Below are 24,142 nucleotides of genomic sequence, written 5' to 3' on the forward strand. Positions count from 1 at the left end.
GAAAGATATATTCTAAGGTCAAAAAGAGCTTCAAATTCAGTGGTTTTACTGTTAATAGTAATATTGGTATTGTTATTTGGAAGTCATTTTATGTATACTATAGAGCTAAAGCAAATAAATGATTATGCCACTATAAAATAAAATTTTCATTTTAAGAGGCGAAGTATAAAATCTAAGGAATTAGATAAAACCCTATAAGTCAAATTTGAATTGACAAATGTCAATTTAAACTCCTGATTTAAAAAAATGTATTTCCTACCTCTGCTGTCTGAATGGGCCTGCATTTTTGAAAAAAGTGAATATAACTGATTAATACACTTGAGACACAGAAAGTTCATGAAACCACAGTTGTATTAAAAAAAAAAAAAGTAAGCATGCAAACATAAACTTCCTCGCCCGCACTGGAATCCTTATTCTGAAAATTGGTAATTAAAGGGAACGCATTAATTTACTCTTCTTACTCTTTCTTATATAACAATATAACCCCAGTTGATAAGGAAACTTTTTTCTAGTTTTGCTGGGATATAATTGACATACAGAACTGTGTAAGATTAAGCTGTACAACATAACGATTTGACTTACATATACTGTGAAATGATTACCACACTAAGTTAAATTAACATCCATCATCTCATATAGATACAAAAATAAAAGAAAAACAATTTTCCTTGTGATGAGAACGCTTAGAATCTACTCTCTGAACTTTCCTATATATCATACTGCAGTGTTAACTATAGTCATCATGTTGTATATGACATCCCTACTAATTTATCTTATAACAGGAAGTTCATACCTTTTGACTACCTTCATCCAATTCCCCTTGCCCCCATCCTCCGAGCCTCTGGTGATGAGAAAATATTTTTTATGGAATAGCAACTAATAAATGTAGAAAGAATGGACACTATCAGAAAATCACCATTCTGCAACCATGAATGATATAACTGGTTCTGTTAAGAATCACCAAAGTGGGATCGAATCATTAGGTGAATGGCTGATGGAAAAATTTTCCTACATTGCCCCCAGATTCCCTGCAGCTTTATGACGGTGAGATCTGGCTGCCAGCATCTTAACTCGGAGAGCAGAGTGGCTATCAGGAATGGCGGGACGACACCACGTGCCTCCTGATGGGACACATGGGCATTATACGGTGTTCTCTAGGACACATTCTTACTACAACATGCTCAGCCCCAATCTAAATCAGTCTGCATTTCTAACTTCAAGTTTAAAGGAAATACAGACAAAGGAATATGTTAAATGAAACGTTTAGGAAAAAAATAAAACAAATCCAGAAAACAGACATTTTACAAGACATCTAGCCCGGTGTCTTCAAAAAGCCAAAAGAAGGACTGACTTGCAGCTTTATCGAGTTAGGAGTCATAACAGAATGCAGTCTGTGGCCCTTGATTGGCTTAGTTTGAACCAAATCAGCTATAAAATGCATCTGCGCAACAAGTGGGAAAACGTGGATGTGAGCTAGGTATTAGATGTGAAGGATTATTGTTTATTTTGCAAGGTGCAATAAAAGAGTTACAGTTCTATATGAGAATTTCCTCATTTTAAGAGGTACATGCTGCAGCATTTAAGGATAGCATGTTATGATGTCTACAACATGCTTTTAAATGGCAAGCAAGAGAGTGGGGGGAATATGTGTAAACAGCTGCTGAATGTGGTGCTGGATGTATGGGCATTCACTGTGCCTTTTTTTTTTTTTTTTTACAATTCTATATGTTTGATTGTTTTTCACAATGATGTTAAACAAACATATGCTCTGTGCTGCCAACCTGTCACTGCAGCTCCCAGTGAGACGCCAGCGGCCCAGATCCCTCCTCCTCTGCCAGGGCTTCGCTCCTACCCCAGTGGTTGGAGGTCCTGGGTTGCAGGCACCACACTGAGTCCCCAGAGTCAGCCTTGCTCTTTGCACCCCTGAATTCACAAAAGCTGAGTTAGGCGTGGGTGTGGGAGCCACGGTGGGAGGCGGTGTGGAGAGGTGTTTGGACGCAGTGGGCTTGGGACTTCTCAAGAGGAGCAGGTCGCTCCCTGCGCACACGGCCGCTCCAGGCACCAGACTGTTTGCCAGGGCTGGCCTCCTGGAGCAGAGCTGAAGAAGCCCGTCCCACTGGGACTGCCTAGGCAGCCACTGAGAGAAGCACACCAGCCTCTCCCAGCCCTCAGAACAGCCAAGCTGCAGCTTCCATCACGTTCCGGGTCCAGAGCTGGGACATCTTCTCCCTTGGCTGGTGGTAACAACCTCCTAGATGCTTCTCCTCTCCTTCCACTTACCCAAGCCAAAAACAAAACAAAAAGGCAAACAAAAACAGTGCTTATTTGCTCACTCTTTCTCCTTGTTAGTTCCATTTATTTTTGTTCAACTCCTTTCAGTAAACCAGATGCTGGAGAGAAGATCTTTCCACTAGGCCTTGGGTTAAACTTCTCTTTGTCCATCCCTGTTGCCCTTGCTAGTTCTTTGTCTTGCCCCTTCCTTTCTCCTGAATATTAAATAGTAACTAACATTATTGATCTCTTCCTATATGTCAAGCACTGCTCTAAACACATTCTAGGCATTGGATTATTTAATCACAACCACCTTATACAATATTGTAATCCCCATGTTAACTGTGGCACAGAGAGGTTCAGTAATTTATGCAAGACCAAATCTAGAATGTGTCTAGTCTCCTCAACTGTTTTATAATTATAAATTGATTTATCCAAAAAATAATTGATTTCCTACTCTGTACCATGTACTGTTGTAGACACAGGCAACACAGCACTGAAGATAGTAATGAACTTGCCCTCATGGAGCTTTCACACCTGTGGGGAAGAAAAAATAACCACCAAACAATTAAATAATACAAAGCAGGGTACACATCAGAAATCTTGATCAGCTGATTGACAGTAACAGAGGGAGTGTAGACCAACAAGCCCTCTTTGAGGAGCTAAATCCTGTCATAAAAATATTTTTACATATTTTAAAATAGGTAATCTACTCTCCTGGTCCAAACACTAAAACCTATAAAAAAGTGATCAGAAAAGTAAATAACCCACCTGCAAAAATAAATGTATAAACAAGTAAATGGAGAAAATCTTTATTGTTATTAGTTTCCTATTAATCCTTCCAGAAATTTTATGCCCTATTCACATTTGAGACTATAAAAGTATATTATTTTCCTTTCCTGTTTCACCCTAAGGAAATCTTAAAATTTGTATGGAGATACAAAAGACCCCAAATAGCCAAAGTAGTCTTGAGGGAAAAAAACAGAGCTGGAGGAATCAGGCTCCTGGACTTCAGACTATACTACAAAGCTACAGTAATCAAGACAGTATGGTACTGGCACAAAAACAGAAATATAGATCAATGAAATAGGATAAAAAGCCCAGAGATAAGCCCACGCACCTATGGTCAACTAATCTATGACAAAGGAGGCAAGGATATACAATGGAGAAAAGACAGTCTCTTCAATAAGTGGTGCTGGGAAAACTGGATAGCTACATGTAAAAGAGTGAAATTAGAACACTCCCTAACACCATACACAAAAATAAACTCAAAATGGATTAGAGATCTAAATGTAAGACTGGACACTACAAAACTCTTAGAGGAAAACATAGGAAGAACATTCTTTGACATAAAGCACAGCAAGATTTTTTTTGATCAACCTCCTAGAGTAACGGAAATAAAAACAAAAATAAACAAATGGGACCTAATGAAACTTCAAAGCTTTTGCAAAGCTAAGGAAACTACAAACAAGATGAAAAGACAACCCTCAGAATGGGAGAAACTATTTGCAAATGAATCAACGGACAAAGGATTAATCTCCAAAATATATAAACAGCTCATGCAGCTCAATACTAAAAAACAACCCAATCCAAAAATGGACAGAAGACCTGAATAGACATTTCTCCAAAGAAGACATATAGATGGCCAAGAAGCACATGAAAATCTGCTCAACATCACTAATTATTAGAGAAATGCAAATCAAAACTACAATGAGGTATTACCTCACACTAGTTAGAATGGGCATCATCAGAAAATCTACAAACAACAAATGCTGGAGAGAGTGTGGAGAAAAGGGAACACTCTTGCAGTATTGGTGGGAATATAAATTGATACAGCCACTATGGAGAACAGTATGGAGGTTCCTTAAAAAACTAAAAATAGAATTACCATATGACCCAGCATCCCACTATTGGCCATACACCCAGAGAAAACCATAATTCAAAAAGACACATGCACCCCAATGTTCATTGCAGCACTATTTATAATAGCCAGGTCATGGAAGCAACTTAAATGCCTATCAACAGACAAATGGATAAAGAAGATGTGGTAAACATATAGAATGGAATACTACTCAGCCATAAAACGGAACGAAATTGGGTCATTTATAGAGACATGGATGGATCTAGAGACTGTCATACAGAGTGAAGTAAGTTAGAAAGAGTAAAACAAATATCATATATTAACGCATATATGTGGAACCTAGAAAAATGGTACAGATGAACCGGTTTGCAGGGCAGAAATAGAGACACAGATGTAGAGAACAACTGTATGGACACCAAGGGGGGAAAGTGGCCGGGGCCGGGGTGGTGGTGTGATCAATTGGGAGATTGGGACTGACATGTATACACTAATAGGTATAAAATGGGTAACTAATAAGAACCTGCTGTATAAAAAATAAATAAAATAAAATTGAAAAAAAATTTTTTGTTTAAGATTTCAATGAAACAAAATGTTTTTACTTCCAAGAATGAGGAAAAGCTAAAACACCTTTGCCTTGTTTTTGTTTGTGTTATATTCACTTAATAATTTGTTTTTATTTATAAAAATTTATATAATTTGGCTTTAGAAAATAAGTGTGGTGTTTAAGATAGATTCAAAAGTGAGATTACTTTTTATGCTGATGCTACACAAGGCAATGGAATGGTGGGTATGACTTAAAGGAATAGCTGCATTTTAAATAACCTTAAAAACTTTATAGCATTGATTGGCATTATCATTTTGTACCAGTAGAGGGAGATCTATGTCCACTGCAATAAATTAGTAGTTTCAGTCTGCAACAGTGAATGAAGGGAAAGGGGAGTTGCTCTCAAATACTGTTACTATCATGTCCAGGAAACAGGTGGATGGGTAGTTAGGTAGGTAGACAGGTAGACAGACAGATGAATGAATAAAAGTTTGGTCAACTATTTTGATAAATGTATAATATAAACCTTCATCAAAGATTACTGGCAGGATTTACCACAGAGTTTTATTCACTTACAAAATGCCTGTATATCAAAATGAATGTAACATAAAAGGTATTTAACATATTTAATATTTATTTATTTATTTTTTAACGTTAAGGCAGCTACTCTATTTTGAAGAAGAAAGTGGCATAATCAAGTGAGGGCCCCCCTAACCCGCCAGCTCATCCCCCACGGCACCCCTCCCCCACCCAGCTTCCTCCCGTGTTTTGGGAGAAAAGCTTCTTCTCTCTGCCCAGTCCTGTCATCCACTATCACTCCTCCGCACAAGGCAGGCATGGCCTAGCTTGGTACCTGCTTAAAGTCCAAGAATCAGGTTCAGATGGGGCAGCTAAGTGGCTCCGTTTGGGGAGTTGAAACTCACTCGGTCACAGCTGAAGGCATGAGCTGATACAGGGCCACTGACCACTGGTCCTGAATTAGAGAAAATGAACGGATTTGCCCAGATTTCCACAGGTGCTTCCATGTACCAACCGGTTCTACAGCTACTTCCATTAAAACGTATTCTGATCAAACAATCTTGCAGAGGAAAGCTCACCTAGCCTCAAGTCCACAACACAAAAGCAAGGAGAATAGGACAGATTTTCTGCTGCTATCATGTCCCGGACTTTCGGGTGCCCGAGGCCCCAGGGCACTGCTAGGCCATCTGTGCCAGAAACTCAATACTGCCCACGGGCCTCAAAGTGGTCAGCCGGCCGGCTGTACGCCATCCACACTGGGTCTCCCACAAACAGCTGCATGGCCTTCACGTAGTTCTTCTCGTCCAGTGTGAAGCGGTGGTATATCCCGGCGGGGAGAGTGATCATGTCTCCTTTCCCCATGAAGATCCGGATCCACCTGTCCTCTTTATCCCTCATGTCAAAGTACCCACTGCCGTCCAGGATGTAGCGAATCTCGTCATCCAGGTATAAATGCTCCTCATAAAACATCTTCATCTTTTCTTCATAATTTGGTAGTTTGTGTTTGCATATGGTTATTGTGTCCATCCAGGAGTAGTTTTTCTCTTTTCGGATCTTTTCTAATTCTGGATCATTCTCATCTTTGTCAGCATCCAGCGTCCAGTAAAGGACGCCGAGCCCGTGCAGCCGCTCCAGGCGGACCGGGCGCGCGGGCTCTGCGCCGTGGGGCCACCGCGGGTCGCCGGCGACTCGTCCATGTACCAGGACTGCACCATGGCTGGGCCGGAGGCGCGGCTGCCTGACCCCGGACCTGCACGGGCCGCCACGCCTAATATTTAAATTTAAATCTTAAAATTAACCTTTTATTTTATATTCATTAAGTTGCTTTTCAAAGAGTTAGGCCTTAAATTTAAATATCCAATCAATTAGATATATTGTGACAAATATAAAACGAGGTTTGGTCTCTTTTCACCTTCCTTAGACGCTCAGGATATTTCAGTGGAGACGTACCATGGCCAGCCTAGCCCCTGTAGCCTCCTGGCAATGCATACATATATCGGAATGTTCTTCCCATTGTTTCACTTCCCTCAAATCATGCTAGAAGTATGTATTTTTTTTTTGCCTGGATGTAAGGTACTCATAATTGGCCTAACCATATTCCTTGGCTCGTGACATAGTTATCATTGGTCTCCCCAGGTATACACGTCTTGTTTGAGTTTATAATCCAATCGGAAAACCGATCATGGGCAATAACTTATACAGACCAGCATGTTCTTTCCCTCTCTTACACCCCTTGCCTCATACATGGTAATCATTGCTCTAAATGTTCTGTTTAACATTTCCACATTTAAAAAAAATAGAATTTTAAATCAATACATATATATGTATAAACAAAATATGTAGGTTTAGCTCTTGAATTTTATAAAAGAGTAATCTTCAACTTGCCCTTTTAAAAACCAAACATTAAGATTTATTCATACTGATATGGAAATGTGTAATTCATTGATTTTCACATAATATCCCATTATGTGTATGTACCACTATATATTTATCCATTCTCCTATCTTATGGGCATTTGGTTTGTGTGGTTTTTCTTTTTCTTTTTCTTTTTTTTTTGCAATTACTAAAAGTACTGTCATGACTATACTTGTATATGTCTCCTGGTACATATGTGCAAGCATTTCTCTTGCTGGGTTGTAGGATGCAAGAATAATCAATTCACTCTCTTAGCAAAACTGTACACGCAAATTGTTGACCTCTTTTCCAACACTGATGTGCTCAGGCTTCCTAACTTTTACCTATTGAATGAGTTTAACTGGTCTTGATATATATTTCCCTAATTATTAATAACTATGAGAAACTCATTTATTGGCTATAAGTAGTTCCTTTTTTATGAAATGCTTGTTTATATTTTTTACTTATTCTTATGTTGGGTCATTTTCCTTACCAATATATATGTAGGACTCCTATATATTTCTTTGTTAGTTATATGCATGCGAATGTCTCTACCAACTTATAGCCTTTTTACTTTATTTATTTTTTAAACATCTTTATTGGAGTATAATTGCTTTACAATGGTGTGTTAGTTTCTGCTCGACAACAAAGTGAATCAGTTATACATATACATATGTTCCCATATCTCTTCCTTCTTGCATCTCCCTCCCTCCCACCCTCCCTATCCCACCCCTCTAGGTGGTCACAAAGCACAGAGCTGATCTCCCTGTGCTATGCGGCTGCTTCCCACTAGCTATTGATTTTACATTTGGTAGTGTATATATGTCCATGCCACTCTCTCACCCCGTCACAGCTTACCCTTCCCCCTCCCCATATCCTCAAGTTATTCTCTAGTAGGTCTGTGTCTTTATTCCCGTCCTACCCCTGGGTTCTTCATGACATTTTTTTTCCTTAAATTCCATATATATGTGTTAGCATACGGTATTTGTCTTTCTCTTTCTCACTTACTTCACTCTGTATGACAGACTCTAGGTCCATCCACCTCATTACAAATAGCTCAATTTCATTTCTTTTTATGGCTGAGTAATATTCCATTGTATATATGTGCCACATCTTCTTTATCCATTCATCCGATGATGGACACTTAGGTTGTTTCCATCTCCTGGCTATTGCAAATAGAGCTGCAATGAACATTTTCGTACATGACTCTTTTTGAATTATGTTTTACTCAGGGTATATGCCCAGTAATGGGATTGCTGGGTCATATGGTAGTTCTATTTGTAGTTTTTTAAGGAACCTCCATACTGTTCTCCATAGTGGCTGTACCAATTGACATTCCCACCAGCAGTGCAAGAGTGTTCCCTTTTCTCCACACCCTCTCCAGCATTTATTGTTTCTAGATTTTTTGATGATGGTCATTCTGACTGGTGTGAGATGATATCTCATTGTAGTTTTGATTTGCATTTCCCTAATGATTAATGATGTTCAGCATCCTTTCATGTGTTTGTTGGCAATCTGTATATCTTCTTTGGAGAAATGTCTATTTAGGTCTTCTGCCCATTTTTGGATTGGGTTGTTTGTTTTTTTGTTATTAAGCTGCATGAGATGCTTGTAAATTTTGGAGATTAATCCTTTGTCAGTTGCTTCATTTGCAAATATTTTCTCCCATTCTGAGGATTGTCTTTTGGTCTTGTTTATGGTTTCCTTTGCTGTGCAAAAGCTTTGAAGTTTCATTAGGTCCCATTTGTTTATTTTTGGTTTTATTTCCATTTCTCTAGGAGGTGGGTCAGAAAGGATCTTGCTGTGATTTATGTCATAGAGTGTTCTGCCTATGTTTTCCTCTAAGAGTTTGATAGTTTCTGGCCTTACATTTAGGTCTTTAATCCATTTTGAGCTTATTTTTGTGTATGGTGTTAGGGAGCGACCTAATCTCATTCTTTTACATGTGCCTGTCCAGTTTTCCCAGCACCACTTATTGAAGAGGCTGTTCAGCCTTTTTACTTTAAGGTATCTTTTTTTTTGGCTGCACCGCATGTAATGGGGGATCATAGTTCCCCCACCGGGGATTGAACCTGTGCCCCTGCAGAGGAAGTGTGGAGCCCTAACCACTGGACTGCCAGGGGATTCCCCAACTTTAAGGTGTCTTTTGATGAATCAAATTTCTTAGTTTTAATTTAGCCAAATTTATCAATCTCCTGTTATATGGTTAATGGATTTTGCATGTTGAAAATCTTTGCCTTTATTGAACAGGCTATCCTTTCCCCATAATATATTTTTGGACATATATAAAGGATAGTCTCTTCAATAAATGGTGCTGGGAAAACTGGACAGCCGCATGCAAAAGAATGAAACTGGACCATTATCTTCATGCCATACACAAAAATCAACACAAAATAGGTTCAAGATCTGAAACCATAAAACTCCCAGAAGAAAATATGGGGATAAGCTCCTTGACATTAGTCTTGGGTATGATATTTTGGACTTGATGACAAAATCAAAGGCAATAAAAGCAAAAATAAACAAGTGGAACTATATCAAACAAAGAAAGCTTCTGCACAGCAAAGGAAATCATCAACAAAATGAAAAGGCAACCTATATAATGACAGAAAATGTTTTCAAATCATATGTCTAATAAGGGGTTAATATGCAAAATAAATAAATAACTCATACAACTCAACTGTAAAGAGATAAGCAATCCGATTAAAAATGGGTAGAAGACATATGATCCAGCAATCCCATTCCCGGGCATATATCCAGAGAAAACTCTAATTTGAAAAGATACATGCACCCCAGTGTTCACAGCAGCACTATTCACAATAGCCAAGACATGGAAACAACCAAAATGTCCATCGACAGATGATGGATAAAGAAGATGTGGTATGTATATACGATGCAATCCTACTCAGCCATAAAAAAGAATGAAATAATGCCATTTGCAGTAACACGGATGGACCTAGAGATTATCATACTAAGTGAAGTAAGTCAGAAAAAGACAAATATCATATGACATCACTTATATGTGGAATCTAAAATATGATACAAATGAACTTATGTACAAAACAGAAACACACTCACAGACATAGGAAACAAATTTATGGTTACCAAATGGGAAAGGGTAGGGAGGAATAAATTACGAGTTTGGGATTAGCAGATACAAACTACTATTGATATATATCAAATAGGTAAACAACAAGGTTCCACCATATAGCACAGGGAATTGTATATATTCAATATCCTCTAATAAACCATAATGGAAAATAATATGAAAAAGAATATATTATATATATGTATATATATAACTGAATCACTTTGCTGTACACCAGAAACTAACACAACATTGTAAATCAACTATGCTTCAATAAAAAAAAAATGGTTAGAACACTTGAATAGATATTTTCCAAAGAAGACATACAACTGGCCAACAGGTAAATGAAAAGATGCTCAACGTCAGTAATCATCAGGGAAAGGCAAATCCAAACTACAATGAGATATGATCTCACACCTCTCTAGAATGGCTATTACTAAAGAGACAAGAAATAACAGTGTTGGTGAGGATGTGGAGAAAAGAGAACCCTTATGCACTGTCGGTGGGAATATAAATTAGTGCAACCACTATGGAAAACAGAATGGAGATTCCTCAAAAAATTAAAAATAGAAGTACCATATGATCCAGCAATCCCACTTCTGGGTATATAATCAAAGGAAAGGAAATCATAATCTTGAAGAGATATCGCTATTCCCACGTTCACTGCAGCATTATTAATGACAGCCAAGGTATGGAAACAAAGTGTCCATCAACGGATGAATGGATAAAGAAAACATTTGATACACACATACACACACACACACACACACACACACACACACACACACACATAATGGAATATGATTTAGCCATAAAACAGAAGGAAGTCCTGTCATTTGCAATAACATGGATGGACCCTGAGGTATTTATGTTAAGTGAAATGAGAGAAAGACAATGTATATTCTCATTTATATGTGAAATCTAAAAAAACCTGAACTTCTAGATACAGAGAACAGATCCGTGGTTAACAGAAGTCAGGGAAGGTAGGCAAAATGGGTAAAGGGGGTCAAAAGGTACAGACTTCCTATTATAAGATAAGTAAGTCCCTGGGATGTAATGTAAAGCATGGTGACTCTAGCTAACGATACTGTATTGTATATTTGAATGTTATTGAGAGAGTAGATCTTAAAATTTATTATCACACAAGGAAAAAATATTGTAACTATATGTGGTGATATAAACTGTGTTAGCCATTTCACTGTATATATATATATATATATATATATATACACACACACACACACATATATATATACACATACATATATCAAATCATAATGCTGTACACCTAAAACTGATGCAGTATTATATGTCAACTAGATCTCAATAAAAAAAACTTTCCCTACCCTATGCTCTGCAAGTTGGTTACTTATATTTCCTACTGATATTTTGTTTTGTTCTTACTCTTTAAGTCCTTACTCCATCTGAAGTAGATTTTTTGTACATGGTGTGTGTTATGGGCTAAAAATTGTTTCCCTTCAAAATTCATATAATGAAGCTCTAGTCCCCAGTACTTCAGAATATGACTGTATTTAGAGATAGGGCCTTAAAAAGGTGATTAAGGTTAAATGAGGTCATTTGGGTGGGCCCTGATCCAGTCTAACTGCTGTCCTTATAACAGGAAATTTGGACATACAAGGGGACACCAGGGATGCTCTCTCACAGAGGAATGATCACGTGAGGACACGATGAGAAGGCAGCCATCTGCAGTCAAAGCGAGAAGGCCTCAGGAGGAACCAAGCCTGCCCACACCTTGATCCTGGACTTGTAGCCCCCAGAACTGTGAGAAAGTAAATTTCTGTTGTTTAAGCCACCCAGTCTGTGGTATTCTGTTAGGGTAGCCCTAGAAAACTAATACAGTGTAAGATACGGATTTCATTTTTTTTTAATATGGAAAAATCAATTTTCTACTTCCATTTACTGAATAGTTTCCTTTCCTCAATGATCTATCATGTTTCCTCTGCCATATACCAATGTTCCATATATAAGTGGATCTATTTCTAGGCTCTTTATTCCATTGGTCAGTCTATCCCTGTGACAGGACCAAATTTTCTTAATTGCTCTAGCTTAATTATAAGTTGTGATAACTGGTAAAGAAAGACCTTCCCCCTTCTAGTTCTTCTTTAAGTTAGTTTGCTATTTTTGATCACTTACACTTTCAAAGTTTGCAATCAGCTTGTCAAGTTTCACTAAAAGTCATATTGGGATTCCACTTGTAATTACATGAAATCTACAGAACTACAGAGAAATATTTTGTAATTAAAGATTTATCTCCATTGGAAAGTACATTTATTTTTTTTTGTTCTACTAACAACAATTTTAGTTCTGTCCACACGATGGCACCACGAACCAAAAAATCAGATTTTCATAGTTGGACAGAAGGTCCCATAACACATATACATGTTAATATTTTATTAAATGCTCAAATGTTTTGGAGGATAGACCTGAATTTCACATGGCATGTTCAACAGTCCATAAAATGCTTAAGTACATTTGGTAAAGAGATATACTAGAGTATATGATAATCAAAGAATGGAAATAATAATGAAAAATATCATGACTATTCTTCATAGTCCTTTTATCATAGAAAGTCATAAACAGATATAGATTAAAAAGTTCATTATCAACCGAGAAAATAAAGACAAGGTGTAAAATTAACTCTGGAAATTTAGGTAGTATTTTCTAGACCTGCAAGCCTACTACAGGCTAGTAAATAAGTTTGCATAAATCTGGGGAGCAAAGGTCACCCCTAGGTTTATCTTTAAAGAGGAGGATTGTGTAATTCTTCATATCCACCACCAGGCCCGCGCCTGTTCCAGCCCTGATAATCATGGGGTAAATTCTACTTTCACTTTCTGAGAAACATGCCTTGGCTTGCCCTGAACAGCTTACAGAATCAAAAAGGAGGAGTCACAGAAGACTTTCCCTTTCTACTCTGTAATGCCAATGAAACGCCTTTTTACATTATGTGGGAAACACTTGAGACAGAATCTTCGAAACCATGCACATTTAATTAACTGATATCATGCATACCCTGATGGTATCTGTACTGGAGCCAACCGTTTTCTAGGTACCTTCCAGGGGGTTATTAATCTGGTATTCTATATAGCACTGGAAATTAGTATCAAAAAACTGTTTAACACATCTTAACTTGGATTTAAAAATCTGTCTATTGCCAATTAACATAACTTGGATGTTCTACTAAATATATATAGAGGGAATAGTTAACTTAAATTCGTTAAACCCCAGATTCCTCATCTGTAAAATGGGAATAACAATATTTCCTACTTAGAATGGATGTAGAATTAAATAAGGCTTTTCAAAATACTAAGCACGGTACCCTGCACATAAATGCAGTACTGTCATTAGAACAAGAAACAATGGCGGTCCCAGGTTAGCAAGTCTGAATCGTAAAATCTGGAAATAGGAAACTAAGCCATGTTTTAGCTCACTTGGCTATGCTCCTCCCTCATGCTACCAATCCTCTCCACTTGGAAGGCCTAGGATTGACTCTCCCAGCACCAGAGCAGCCACGTGGCTTAATGAGCCATTTTAAACGACGCATTCCGCATAACCCCTTCGGAATAAGAAGTGATAGATGATTTAGATTGTAAAACCATAGTTAGCACCAGGAGCACCTTTAAACCACTTACTGTCAAAGAAAGCCCATATAGTCATTAACCGCTGCCCACTCGGACTAACTGCGCTTCTGGAACATTCCACGAGGTGGCGCCTTTGCTCCCCGTCTTCGGTCATTCTGAACGCGAAGCCTTCCCAAGGCGCTGGCCTCCCTCTCCAAGGTTAAGGGCCTGACCTCCGACAAAGGCTTGCTCTAAGGTGATGGGCAGAGGCCACACGGGCCTAAGTGGAACTTGTCCATGGTCAGCCGGCCGGCCCCAGCCGAAGTCCGCTTCATTCAGAAGCAGCGGGGAGCTCGGAACACCCTGTTCCGCGGACCCTTGTCTTTCAGGGGCACGGCCTCCACGCAGGGCCCCTCTAGACAGGAGCTAACGGGGTAAAACTGCGGGGGCGGCGGCAGCCCAGAAGGTCTCCAGGTGGCCACCGGGAAGCCTCACGTGACTGTGCAGTGGCTCCGGCCACACTCACACGTTGACACCGGAGGCGTCAGGTTGTAGGGCGGTGAGGAAGGGCTGTGCACGGGAGGGAACCTGCGAGGACCGCAGCACCCGGCACCGCCCGCCGCGGGGCGGGTGGGGGCGGAGCCAGGCGTCGGCCCTAGGGTTTCTACTTCAAACCCAGAAGCTCGGAACATTCCAAGAATGGGATGGCGGTCACGGGGACGGCCGGACGCCTGTGTCCGCCTCCCCATCGGGGTGAGCGCTCCCCGCGGCCGGCAAGCGGCTCACAAGCTGGAAGCCACCAGCCCGTCGCAACCTCCTGCTCGGCCCCGGACGCTCTTGAGGCCGGTGGGCGGGGCGTCACTCGTGATGTAGCATCCCGTTTCGATTCTCCGCCCCCTTCTCCGCCCGTATATAAGACTTCTCCGGGCGTTCACACTCGTACAAGTGAACGAAGGCGTCGGGCGTGGGAGGTTGGTGCCTGCGGCTGGGGCTCGAGGGTAGAGGCCGGCTCGGTCGCGTGTCCGCGCCTCGGAGGTGGCAGCGGGCAGTGCAGGGTGGCGAGGGGACCATGGAGCTCTTGCGGACTATCACCTACCAGCCGGCAGCTGGCACCAAGATGTGCGAGCAGGCGCTGGGCAAGGCTTGCGGCGGGGACTCGAAGAAGAAGCGGCCGCAGCCGCCCCCCGAAGAGCCGCAGCCGCCGCAGCCCCAGGTGCAGGTGCAGCCGGCCGCCTCGCACCACCATCACCACCACTCGCACTCGGGGGCCGAGATCTCGAGGATTATCGTCGACCCTACCACGGGGAAGCGCTACTGCCGAGGCAAAGTGCTGGGAAAGGTGACGAGCGGCGGGCGCCCTGCTGCCAGGCGGGAGGGAGGTCTGCCCGGGCATTCCCCGGGCCGGGCCGGACGCCGCGCCCACCGCTTCTCGGCGTCTCGGGAGGCCGATCCCGGCGCGACGTGGGCTGCTCACCTGCCCTCCTCTGGCTTTTGTGCGCTGGCAGCGCCGGGATCGATTTCACATCCTTAGCCGCGGCTCAGTCTGCGTCCCGCCGCCCAAAGACATTGATCTTGAGGCCAGAAGCGAGGGCTTTCTATACCAGACCTAACTCTCTCGAGCTGCCCCCACAGAGGATTTTCTTGACAAGTCTCTTCATACCCTATTTCTCATCTCCCCAACCCCAAGCCCCCCCTCCGGAAAGCTCCTCTCTGTAAAGGGAGAAGGGGCACTGTTTTAACTTACTGTTTTCAGGAATGCTTTTCCCTTCGTGAAAGAGCTTTAAAAAAGTAGACCGCATCCCTCTGTTCGCCCTTCCTCTCCCATATTTTTGCTTTTCTTTCTCATTTACTTATATATATATATATATATATAAATCTGCCGTCCATGTCCCTGCCATACTCAATTCCGTCTCGGCTTTGTTTCCTGTCAGGGTGGCTTTGCAAAATGTTACGAGATGACAGATTTGACAAACAACAAAGTCTACGCTGCAAAAATTATTCCTCACAGCAGAGTGGCCAAACCTCATCAAAGGGAAAAGGTGTGTATGACTGTTGAGTAAAGTATTTTCTTTGTGTGCAAGATGGCCCTTCCCTTTTAGGAAAATGTCTTCTGCATGTGTAAGACTGGCTTTTCAGAGGTGAGGGAGGCTAATAAGACTGATCTTGCTTTTTTCTTTTAGATTGACAAAGAAATAGAGCTTCACAGAATCCTCCATCACAAGCATGTAGTGCAGTTTTACCACTACTTTGAGGATAAAGAAAACATTTACATTCTTTTGGAATATTGCAGTAGAAGGGTAAGTGTTCACTCCTATTTGAATGCATTTACTTCCCGCAAACTGACATGGCATTCAAACTGAACTTTATCTGGGAATTTCGTTGTGGAGGTAATTATTACACTGCATCATTAACTTTCATCACTCATCCTGCACAAGGAAACCCCTGATTTTGGTAACTTTGTTTGACAGATCTCTTTTTTCCTTCTCCTCTTCCCAGTCCATGGCTCATATCTTGAAAGCAAGGAAGGTGTTGACAGAGCCGGAAGTCCGATACTACCTCAGGCAGATTGTGTCTGGACTGAAGTACCTTCATGAACAAGAAATCTTGCACAGAGATCTCAAACTAGGTAAGCCTTTCACTCCGAATGATGACTTTTGTGTCAGAGAGGTGTGCTGTCTCTCTCCCTTTTTTTTAACATATTAACGTTCTTAGTTGGGATCTCACCAGCGCAATCTTGCTTATGAATGATGGCTTAGTTGGGATCTAACCAGCGCAATCTTGCTTATGAATGATGGCTTTCACTTGAAGCAACTGGCTGCCTGCCTGTTGAGTGGATGTGTGTGTACTTGGTTAGAACAGCTTTCCAAGGGAATTCAGATTTCTTTTTTTTAATCATCTAGGAAACTTTTTTATTAATGAAGCCATGGAACTAAAAGTTGGGGACTTTGGTTTGGCAGCCAGGCTGGAGCCCTTGGAACACAGAAGGAGGTAAGAGTCAGAAGGACACATCCTGATAGGGTTTTGTGGAGATCAAATATGCCCTTCTTATTTTCCAGTTAATGTTTCAAAGGCCAGTTGATACTAAAATCTATAAACCGCTACAGTGTTAATTGAAGGAAACACTTATCCAGTGCCACTATGGACCAGGCAGAGTACCTTATGCCTATAAGTTGATTATGAAACAAATCTGTCTTATATTTGCCTGAAATATATAAATATGTCCTGCTGTACCTGGTCTCAGTTGGCTTAAAACACTTTGTCATGTGGCTGAAAAAAATTGTACACACATTAAAAAAAAATTACCAAGTCACTTGGTCAAATGTCAGTTGTTTACATGCCAGAAATCAAAAGTCAGATGTTTCCAAATAGAAATTCAGCATAGTGCTTTTAAGGTTTTATCCAGAGAACTAAGTTTAAACAGTAGAATAGTTCCTAATGAGATCTTCATATTTTGTTTTCCTAGAACGATATGTGGTACCCCAAATTATCTTTCTCCTGAAGTCCTCAACAAACAAGGACACGGCTGTGAATCAGACATTTGGGCCTTAGGCTGTGTAATGTAAGTAAACGCACCAAAATAATCAAAAAGCAAATTTGGATGTAGGTTTTTAACACTCGAAAAGAGTCGCTTTTTGACCGTTCCTAAAGAAGTGTTTCCTTGCATACAGGTATACAATGTTATTAGGAAGACCCCCATTTGAAACTACAAACCTGAAAGAAACTTACAGGTGCATAAGAGAAGCAAGGTATACGATGCCGTCTTCATTGCTGGCTCCTGCTAAGCACTTAATAGCCAGCATGTTGTCCAAAAATCCAGAAGATCGTCCCAGTTTGGATGACATCATTCGACATGATTTTTTTTTGCAGGTTGGTGCATTTTTTTTTTTTTTTTGGCGTCTTTTTATTACATGTTCTTGATCCTAATTTCCCAGCAGGTTACTGAATATCTTGTCTTTTACTTCATAGGGCTTCACTCCAGACAGACTCTCTTCTAGCTGTTGTCATACAGTTCCAGATTTCCACTTGTCAAGCCCAGCTAAGAATTTCTTTAAGAAGGCAGCTGCTGCTCTTTTTGGTGGCAAAAAAGACAAAGCAAGATATATTGATACACACAGTAAGTTATGAGACTTCTTTTGTTCTTCTGTGTCCAATATTATATATAAAGTTGATAAGTTAGTTAAAAGAGGCTTTTATATGAACATAATTTGGCCTGTATGTTTGTATACTATTTGACTTTCTGTAGCGTCAAAAATCCACACTGCAAATTGTGGTGGATAGCTTTTTGTTTCATATGCATTGAAATGTGCTTCTTGCATAATTGCAGCTGATGGCAAAGAGAAAAGTAAAAGCTGATGGTTTTGCCTTGGATGCTCTTAAGTTGGCTATTAATGCCAAAGGAGGAAATAGGGCTAGCTCTGTTTCTACCTTGTTTGGATAGAATAATGCTCATAATTCTTTTCCTTGATTTACAGATAAAGTGGCTAAAGAAGATGAAGAAATTTACAAGCTTAGGCATGATTTGAAAAAGACTTCGATAACTCAGCAACCCAGCAAACATAGGACAGATGAGGTATGCTAAAGAAGAGTAAAATAGTTATAAACACTTTATATCCTTTTCATTCTTCATTAATTATCACTTGGATCACATATTTACTTAATGTTTTCTTCCCAACCCTTTAAAAGGGAAGATTTTATCTCTTAGTTTAACAATGCATGCAGTTGAGTTACCGAAATAGCTGTTACCTGGCTTGTGTCCATTGCTTTTTGATAAGCTTTCCTACTAATTGCCACAATCTCATCTTAAACTAGAATTCTCAACCCCAAATGAATTTTAAAAGCTTGACCATGGCCTGGCTCTTCTCTCTTCTAGGAACTCCAGCCACCTACCACTACAGTTGCCAGATCTGGAACACCCGCAGTGGAAAACAAGCAGCAGATTGGAGATGCTATTCGGATGATAGTCAGAGGAACACTTGGCAGCTGCAGCAGCAGCAGTGAATGTAAGTGGTTGTCAACTGCATTTTAAATAAGGACGCTCTGAATGCCAGTGCTCAATACTAAGTAACTGACGTCAGTTTGGTTTTTGGCCTGATTTAACATAGAAGAAGCAAAATTAGAGGACTGGAACAATTTTGAGTCCTCCCTCCTTAGATTTAGTGAAGGGAGACTTAGCACCTACCATAGCCTGAGGTTTTGTTGTTAATTATTTTCTAAATTTCTCTGACTTTCCAGGCCTCGAGGACAGTACCATGGGAAGTGTCGCAGACACAGTGGCAAGAGTCCTTCGAGGATGTCTAGAAAACATGCCAGAAGCTGACTGCATCCCCAAAGAGCAGCTGAGCACTTCCTTTCAGTGGGTCACCAAATGGGTCGACTACTCTAATAAATATGGCTTTGGGTACCAGCTCTCAGACCACACTGTAGGCGTCCTCTTCAACAACGGTGCTCACATGAGCCTCCTTCCAGATAAAAAGTAAGCGTGTTCAATTAAGGAAGCCCTGTCAGTTCTTTAGTTTTGCCCTAAGGAAATCTGAAAATAGTGACTAACTACTTCCGTTTTTCCTTCTTTTCTCCGTATTGTTCCTGTTCTTTAGAACAGTTCACTATTATGCAGAGCTTGGCCAATGCTCTGTTTTCCCAGCAACAGATGCCCCCGAACAATTCATTAGTCAAGTGACGGTGCTGAAATACTTCTCTCATTACATGGAGGAAAACCTCATGGATGTAAGTACCGTGGCTTTCCAGCAGTGATGTTTGCAGTGTAGTCCACAGAGCAGTGGCATCTGTGTAACCTCAGCGCTTTAAGGCATGCAGCCTCTTGTGTCCCGCCCTCAATCTACTGGATTAGAATCTCCAGGCCACTCTGGCACTTGCTTAAGTTTGATAGGCATTTGCTGAGAAGAACTGAGTGCACACACAGCAAAGCTTTTATAGGCACTAAGTCTCCCAATCTCTCCCAGGGTGGAGATCTGCCTAGTGTTACGGATGTTCGAAGACCTCGGCTCTACCTCCTTCAGTGGCTAAAATCTGATAAGGCCTTAATGATGCTCTTCAACGATGGCACCTTTCAGGTAAATGAACCCTTGAGGAAAGCACGTGTTTAGGTCCCCAAATGATTGTGACCTAGCCAATCTAATCATTGACGAAACTCTTCACATCTTGAGTATTTAGAGAGATCTGATATCTGTGTCTGCTTTTTAAAGGTGAATTTCTACCACGATCATACGAAAATAATCATCTGTAGCCAAAATGAAGAATACCTTCTCACCTACATCAATGAGGACAGGATATCTACAACGTTTAGACTGACAACTCTGCTGATGTCTGGCTGTTCATTAGAATTAAAAAATCGAATGGAATATGCTCTGAACATGCTCTTACAGAGGTGTAACTGAGAGACTTTTTGAATGGATCCTATGGGACTCCTCTTTTCCACTGTGAGATCTACAGGGAAGCCAGTAGAATGATCTACAGCACGTTGAAGAAGGTGGACAGGTGGTGGTACGAAAACAATTCCTCCGTGGCCTGCTGGACCTGGTGGAACCAGACCAGGCAGAGGCACACAGTTCTGGACCTTGGACAAGCTGAGAGTGAACCCGAATGCAGTTTTCCTTGACGTACCTGTTTCAAAAGGTTTTTCAGACAATTTCGCAGAAAGGTGCATTGACTTAACTTCTCTCTGTGGAGAGCACTTCAGACAGAGGACTTGGGACTGTGAATATACTTCCTGAAGGGGAGGGAGAAGGGAGGACGCTCCCGTGTTGTTGAAAGGCTGTAACTGGAGCAGCTTTTGGCTGCTCAACTGTGAACTATGGCCATATATAATTTTCTCTTTTTTTTGAAGACACTTGTGGCTGGAAAAGTGCATTCCTTGTTAATAAACTTTTTATTTATTACAGCCCAAAGAGCAGTATTTATTATCAGTTTTTTTTTTATGTTGACCATTTTAAACTGTTGGCAATAAAGAGTATGAAAAAGCAGAAACAGTGATCTCCCGTCTTTGGTGTGGCCCCAGCACTGCATCCCAGCATTCTTTGATCATGGATCCTTGGCACTCTTTGGCAGGATGTTGAGTGCAGAAGCAGGCTAGAAAGTTAGAGTTTTAACTTTGCTGATAATAATTTCTAGGAAGTCAGTCTTTAATACCTGAAGTGAAGTCATATGCTCTCTGGTAGATCTAGCTTGAGAAGAGAAGAGTGTAACAAAAATACCACTCTTTTCACAACCAGAATATAGGCCTCCTACTGAATCCAAAACCAATTTCTCTCTGGAGTATTTCCCCAAAACTCGTTTAGCTTGGAGCTCAAAGCTAGAGTAATCCTGTGTAAACGGATCTCTGTTATTAAGTGTCAATAGGTACCGGAAGTTTATCTTAATGTGGGCAGGACTCTGTACTTCATAATACTTGCACCACCTAAATGTATAACTCAGCTTAAACTTACCTAAACACGCCCGTTGCCGCCAGTAGTGAGAAGTACTTTGTAAATAAGTCATTTTCCTTCTGGTGCATGGAGGATAGGGAATGGTAAGTGTACCAAGCTTTGGTTTTAAGCCCATCTTTTAAACTATCAAATTATCCAAGGGGTAAATCTGAGACAGTTTTCTCTTTCAGTGGGATGTCTCCTTTGACAGGTGTACAAAGCTGCTCCCTGTTACTCTGAACTTACAGTGACCTGTATAAAGTGCAAATACTTTTTCTGTTCAATTGTAATCCCACTATAAGGAAAATATTGTCCTGAGAAAAGCAGCACTCTCTCATGTGTTAGGCTCTGTTTGCACTAGGATCCTGTACAGAGTAGTGTAGAGATGGTGGTTGTAATTTTACAGTTTTCTAAAATTACTACAAACTGCCCCTGATAAGCTTTATTAATAAAAGTCAAATCTAGAGAACTGTTTATGGATATTTCACAGTTCCTAGAGTAACTCCTGCTGACTGGAGTTCTCTGGCCACGTGTACAGCTTCAGTCTCTGTTAAATGGTTTATGGTAATAGCTGAAGAAAACTGGATAATCACACTAATAGCTGGGTGTGCAAAAGTAGACTCTATTTTTGTCTTTGTGAGCAGAGAGGTAGAAGTAGGAGTTTGTAAATAGTAAAAAATGTGCTTTCATTTTGAGTTTTACAGTGTTAGGTTGTATATTACTTCACCATTTCAAAATTAGGTACTTATCCATTCTTGTAGGTACTGAGGGTCTCCTGTGTGCCAAATCCAGGGCCTGGTGTCGGAGATGTTGAGTGAGCCCAAACCTCTCCCTGTCCTTGAGGAAATCACAGCAGAGTGGAGGAGACATTTGTCTAGTAGTCTGATAAGTGCTGTGATATTATGATAAAGATATGTACTGGGTGTTGTGGGAACCAAGAACAGGAATCGTGGGGAAGGAGCCGCAGGCGTGGCTGCGCAGGAGATTCCAGAGAAGAAAATTCTTTTTTATTGGGTTTTGAAAGATGAGTGAGGGTTAAATAAAGGTATGAGATGGGGAAGGGTATTATAAGCAGTGGGAATAACATATATAGATGCCCGAGGGTGAAAGAGTTCACAGGAGAAGTGGATGTGTAAGTCTGAAGCATCATAGGTAAAGGCTGGAAGAAACAGACCTGACGTGCTCCCAAGTTCCATCACAAGGCATTTAGGCTGCACCGAAGGCTAAGTGTAGTTACTGAAAGATTTTAAGGAAGCAAGTGACCTAGTATTTCAGCTTTATTAAATTCATTCTGGGGACATAAGCAAGATGGGTGGGGAAGAAGATGGAGAAAGATGACCCAAACAGTAAAGATACTAATGTTGTGGTCCAGGTGAGAAAGGACTTTATAAAAAGGAGCATATAAAGAGTTAGGTAGTGTCTCCTTTGGCCCGTCTACCAATAGTTTATTTTAGTATCCCCAGTACGGTGGCATATGGCAATCAAATATTGAATGAATAAATGACAGTAGATTTGGGAGGGACTTAGAAAGTTGATTTGAATAGGATTTGGCACTTTATTGAATGTGGAGCCTGAGGAAGAAGGTGGACCTTAGGATGATTGGTAGTCAATGGTGGGCAGGCAGGGTACTGTGGGGTCATTAACTGAAATAAATTAGGAATGTAGAAAGAAGAGCCTGATATTCAGGGAAATACAGTGAGTTTAGGACAGCTTGAATCAAACTCGTGTGAGGATGCTCAAATAAGTCCAGAAAACAGTTGGATATACATGTCTACATCTCAAGAGCGGGCAAGATTTGGGAGTAAACAGGCTTTGGATGAGAGCACAAAAAAATGGGTCCCTGTCATCCCTTCTACCCAGCAGCATTTTTATTTTTTGGTACTGAGGACATCCATGTAAAACGTAACAGTGTTGATAAACCTTTACAGTGAAGGAAAGAAGATAAAAAATTCCCAAATAAATTCTACTTTTCAAAATCAAGGACCCTGGATTCCATAAAAACAACTCCCAAATAACAGATGTGCACGATGAACACCTTCGGTCCTCAAGAATGTTTCTCACTTAGCCATCCCCAATCCTGGCAGTCTATAGGCTGAGATACAAGGCAATCTTTTAAGATGTAAAACTTCACTTTTGGTGCATAGTAATAGCTAACTTCAGCTAAGTGTGGTGTGACCATGGCAGGACTCAGATCCTGAGTTATTTGACATTTACTACTTCATAAAAGTAGGAAAACAAAAACCAGAAAAACCAACCTTCAAGAACTATTTTTGAATGTAACCTTATGTTTGCTAGATAGGAAGTGTACTGCAGTGGAAAAGCTTTGGAATCAGTCCTAAGTTCAAATTCCTGTTCAACCATGTATTACCAATAAGATCTCAAGAATACCTAACCTCTCTAAGCTTCAGTTTCCTCACCTACAAAGATTAAATGATAATAAAGCATTTGTACATCAAAGGTGCTCAATAAATATTTGCCCCTTTTCTTGTCCTGTTTCCCCTGCCTTCTTCCACACCCATCATAACAGTAACCCTGGTTACCTAGAAAAGAAAATAACTGACTCATTTCTGCCCCTTCCAGTCTTCCTTTCTGTATCAGTCATGGGCGAGCCAGGAATGCACAAGTCATTTTAGGACTTTCAAAGAGAAGGAATTTATTGGAGGCTATTGGTTGTATAGATAATGGAAGAGCTCGGAAGTCAGATAGGAGGTGGTGAGGCAACCAAGAGATAAGCAGCAGTAGGAAGCCGCTACCACGCCCTTGGCTGGTGAGACCCAGAGAGAAAGTGGGAATACTCCAGAACTGGGGATTTCTGGCAGAAAGTAGAATTATGGTGGTCACTGCCTACCAGGAGTTTGAAATCATGGAGCAAATGTAGTCACTGCTTGAGAGAACCCCTGTACACATCTGGTTGGGAAAGAAAAGGGAGCTCTAGCTTTGAGCTCCAAGCTAAATGAGTTTTGGGGA

The 24,142-nt window shown here is 40.7% G+C and overlaps 1 protein-coding gene and 1 pseudogene across 1 annotated transcript; one reads left to right on the forward strand and one right to left on the reverse strand.

Moving 5' to 3' along the window:
* Positions 1 to 1,888: 1,888 nt before the first annotated feature.
* On the reverse strand, positions 1,889 to 7,965 carry LOC117203415 (acireductone dioxygenase-like; annotated as a pseudogene).
* Positions 7,966 to 14,571: 6,606 nt separating this feature from the next.
* Positions 14,572 to 20,738, forward strand: PLK2 (polo like kinase 2). Its single transcript, XM_004275167.2, has 14 exons — positions 14,572 to 15,093; positions 15,686 to 15,793; positions 15,935 to 16,051; positions 16,251 to 16,380; positions 16,655 to 16,742; positions 17,218 to 17,313; positions 17,423 to 17,621; positions 17,721 to 17,868; positions 18,227 to 18,324; positions 18,625 to 18,754; positions 18,987 to 19,227; positions 19,349 to 19,478; positions 19,715 to 19,825; positions 19,958 to 20,738. The coding sequence occupies exons 1-14, from the start codon at positions 14,824 to 14,826 to the stop codon at positions 20,147 to 20,149; spliced, it is 2,058 nt and encodes a 685-aa protein (XP_004275215.1). The 5' UTR covers positions 14,572 to 14,823; the 3' UTR covers positions 20,150 to 20,738.
* Positions 20,739 to 24,142: the final 3,404 nt, after the last annotated feature.

Source organism: Orcinus orca, chromosome 3 (assembly GCF_937001465.1).
Source record: "Orcinus orca chromosome 3, mOrcOrc1.1, whole genome shotgun sequence".
NCBI classification, from domain to species: Eukaryota; Metazoa; Chordata; class Mammalia; order Artiodactyla; family Delphinidae; genus Orcinus; species Orcinus orca.

What these genes read in the sequence shown, in the direction of transcription:
- PLK2 (XM_004275167.2), top strand. Translation starts at nt 14,824, where the DNA reads ATGGAGCTCTTGCGGACTATCACCTACCAGCCGGCAGCTGGCACCAAG. An exon ending in GAGGCAAAGTGCTGGGAAAG is followed by an intron (nt 15,094 to 15,685) that starts GTGACGAGCGGC and finishes GTTTCCTGTCAG; the next exon opens with GGTGGCTTTGCAAAATGTTA. An exon ending in AGCCTCCTTCCAGATAAAAA is followed by an intron (nt 19,228 to 19,348) that starts GTAAGCGTGTTC and finishes CCTGTTCTTTAG; the next exon opens with AACAGTTCACTATTATGCAG.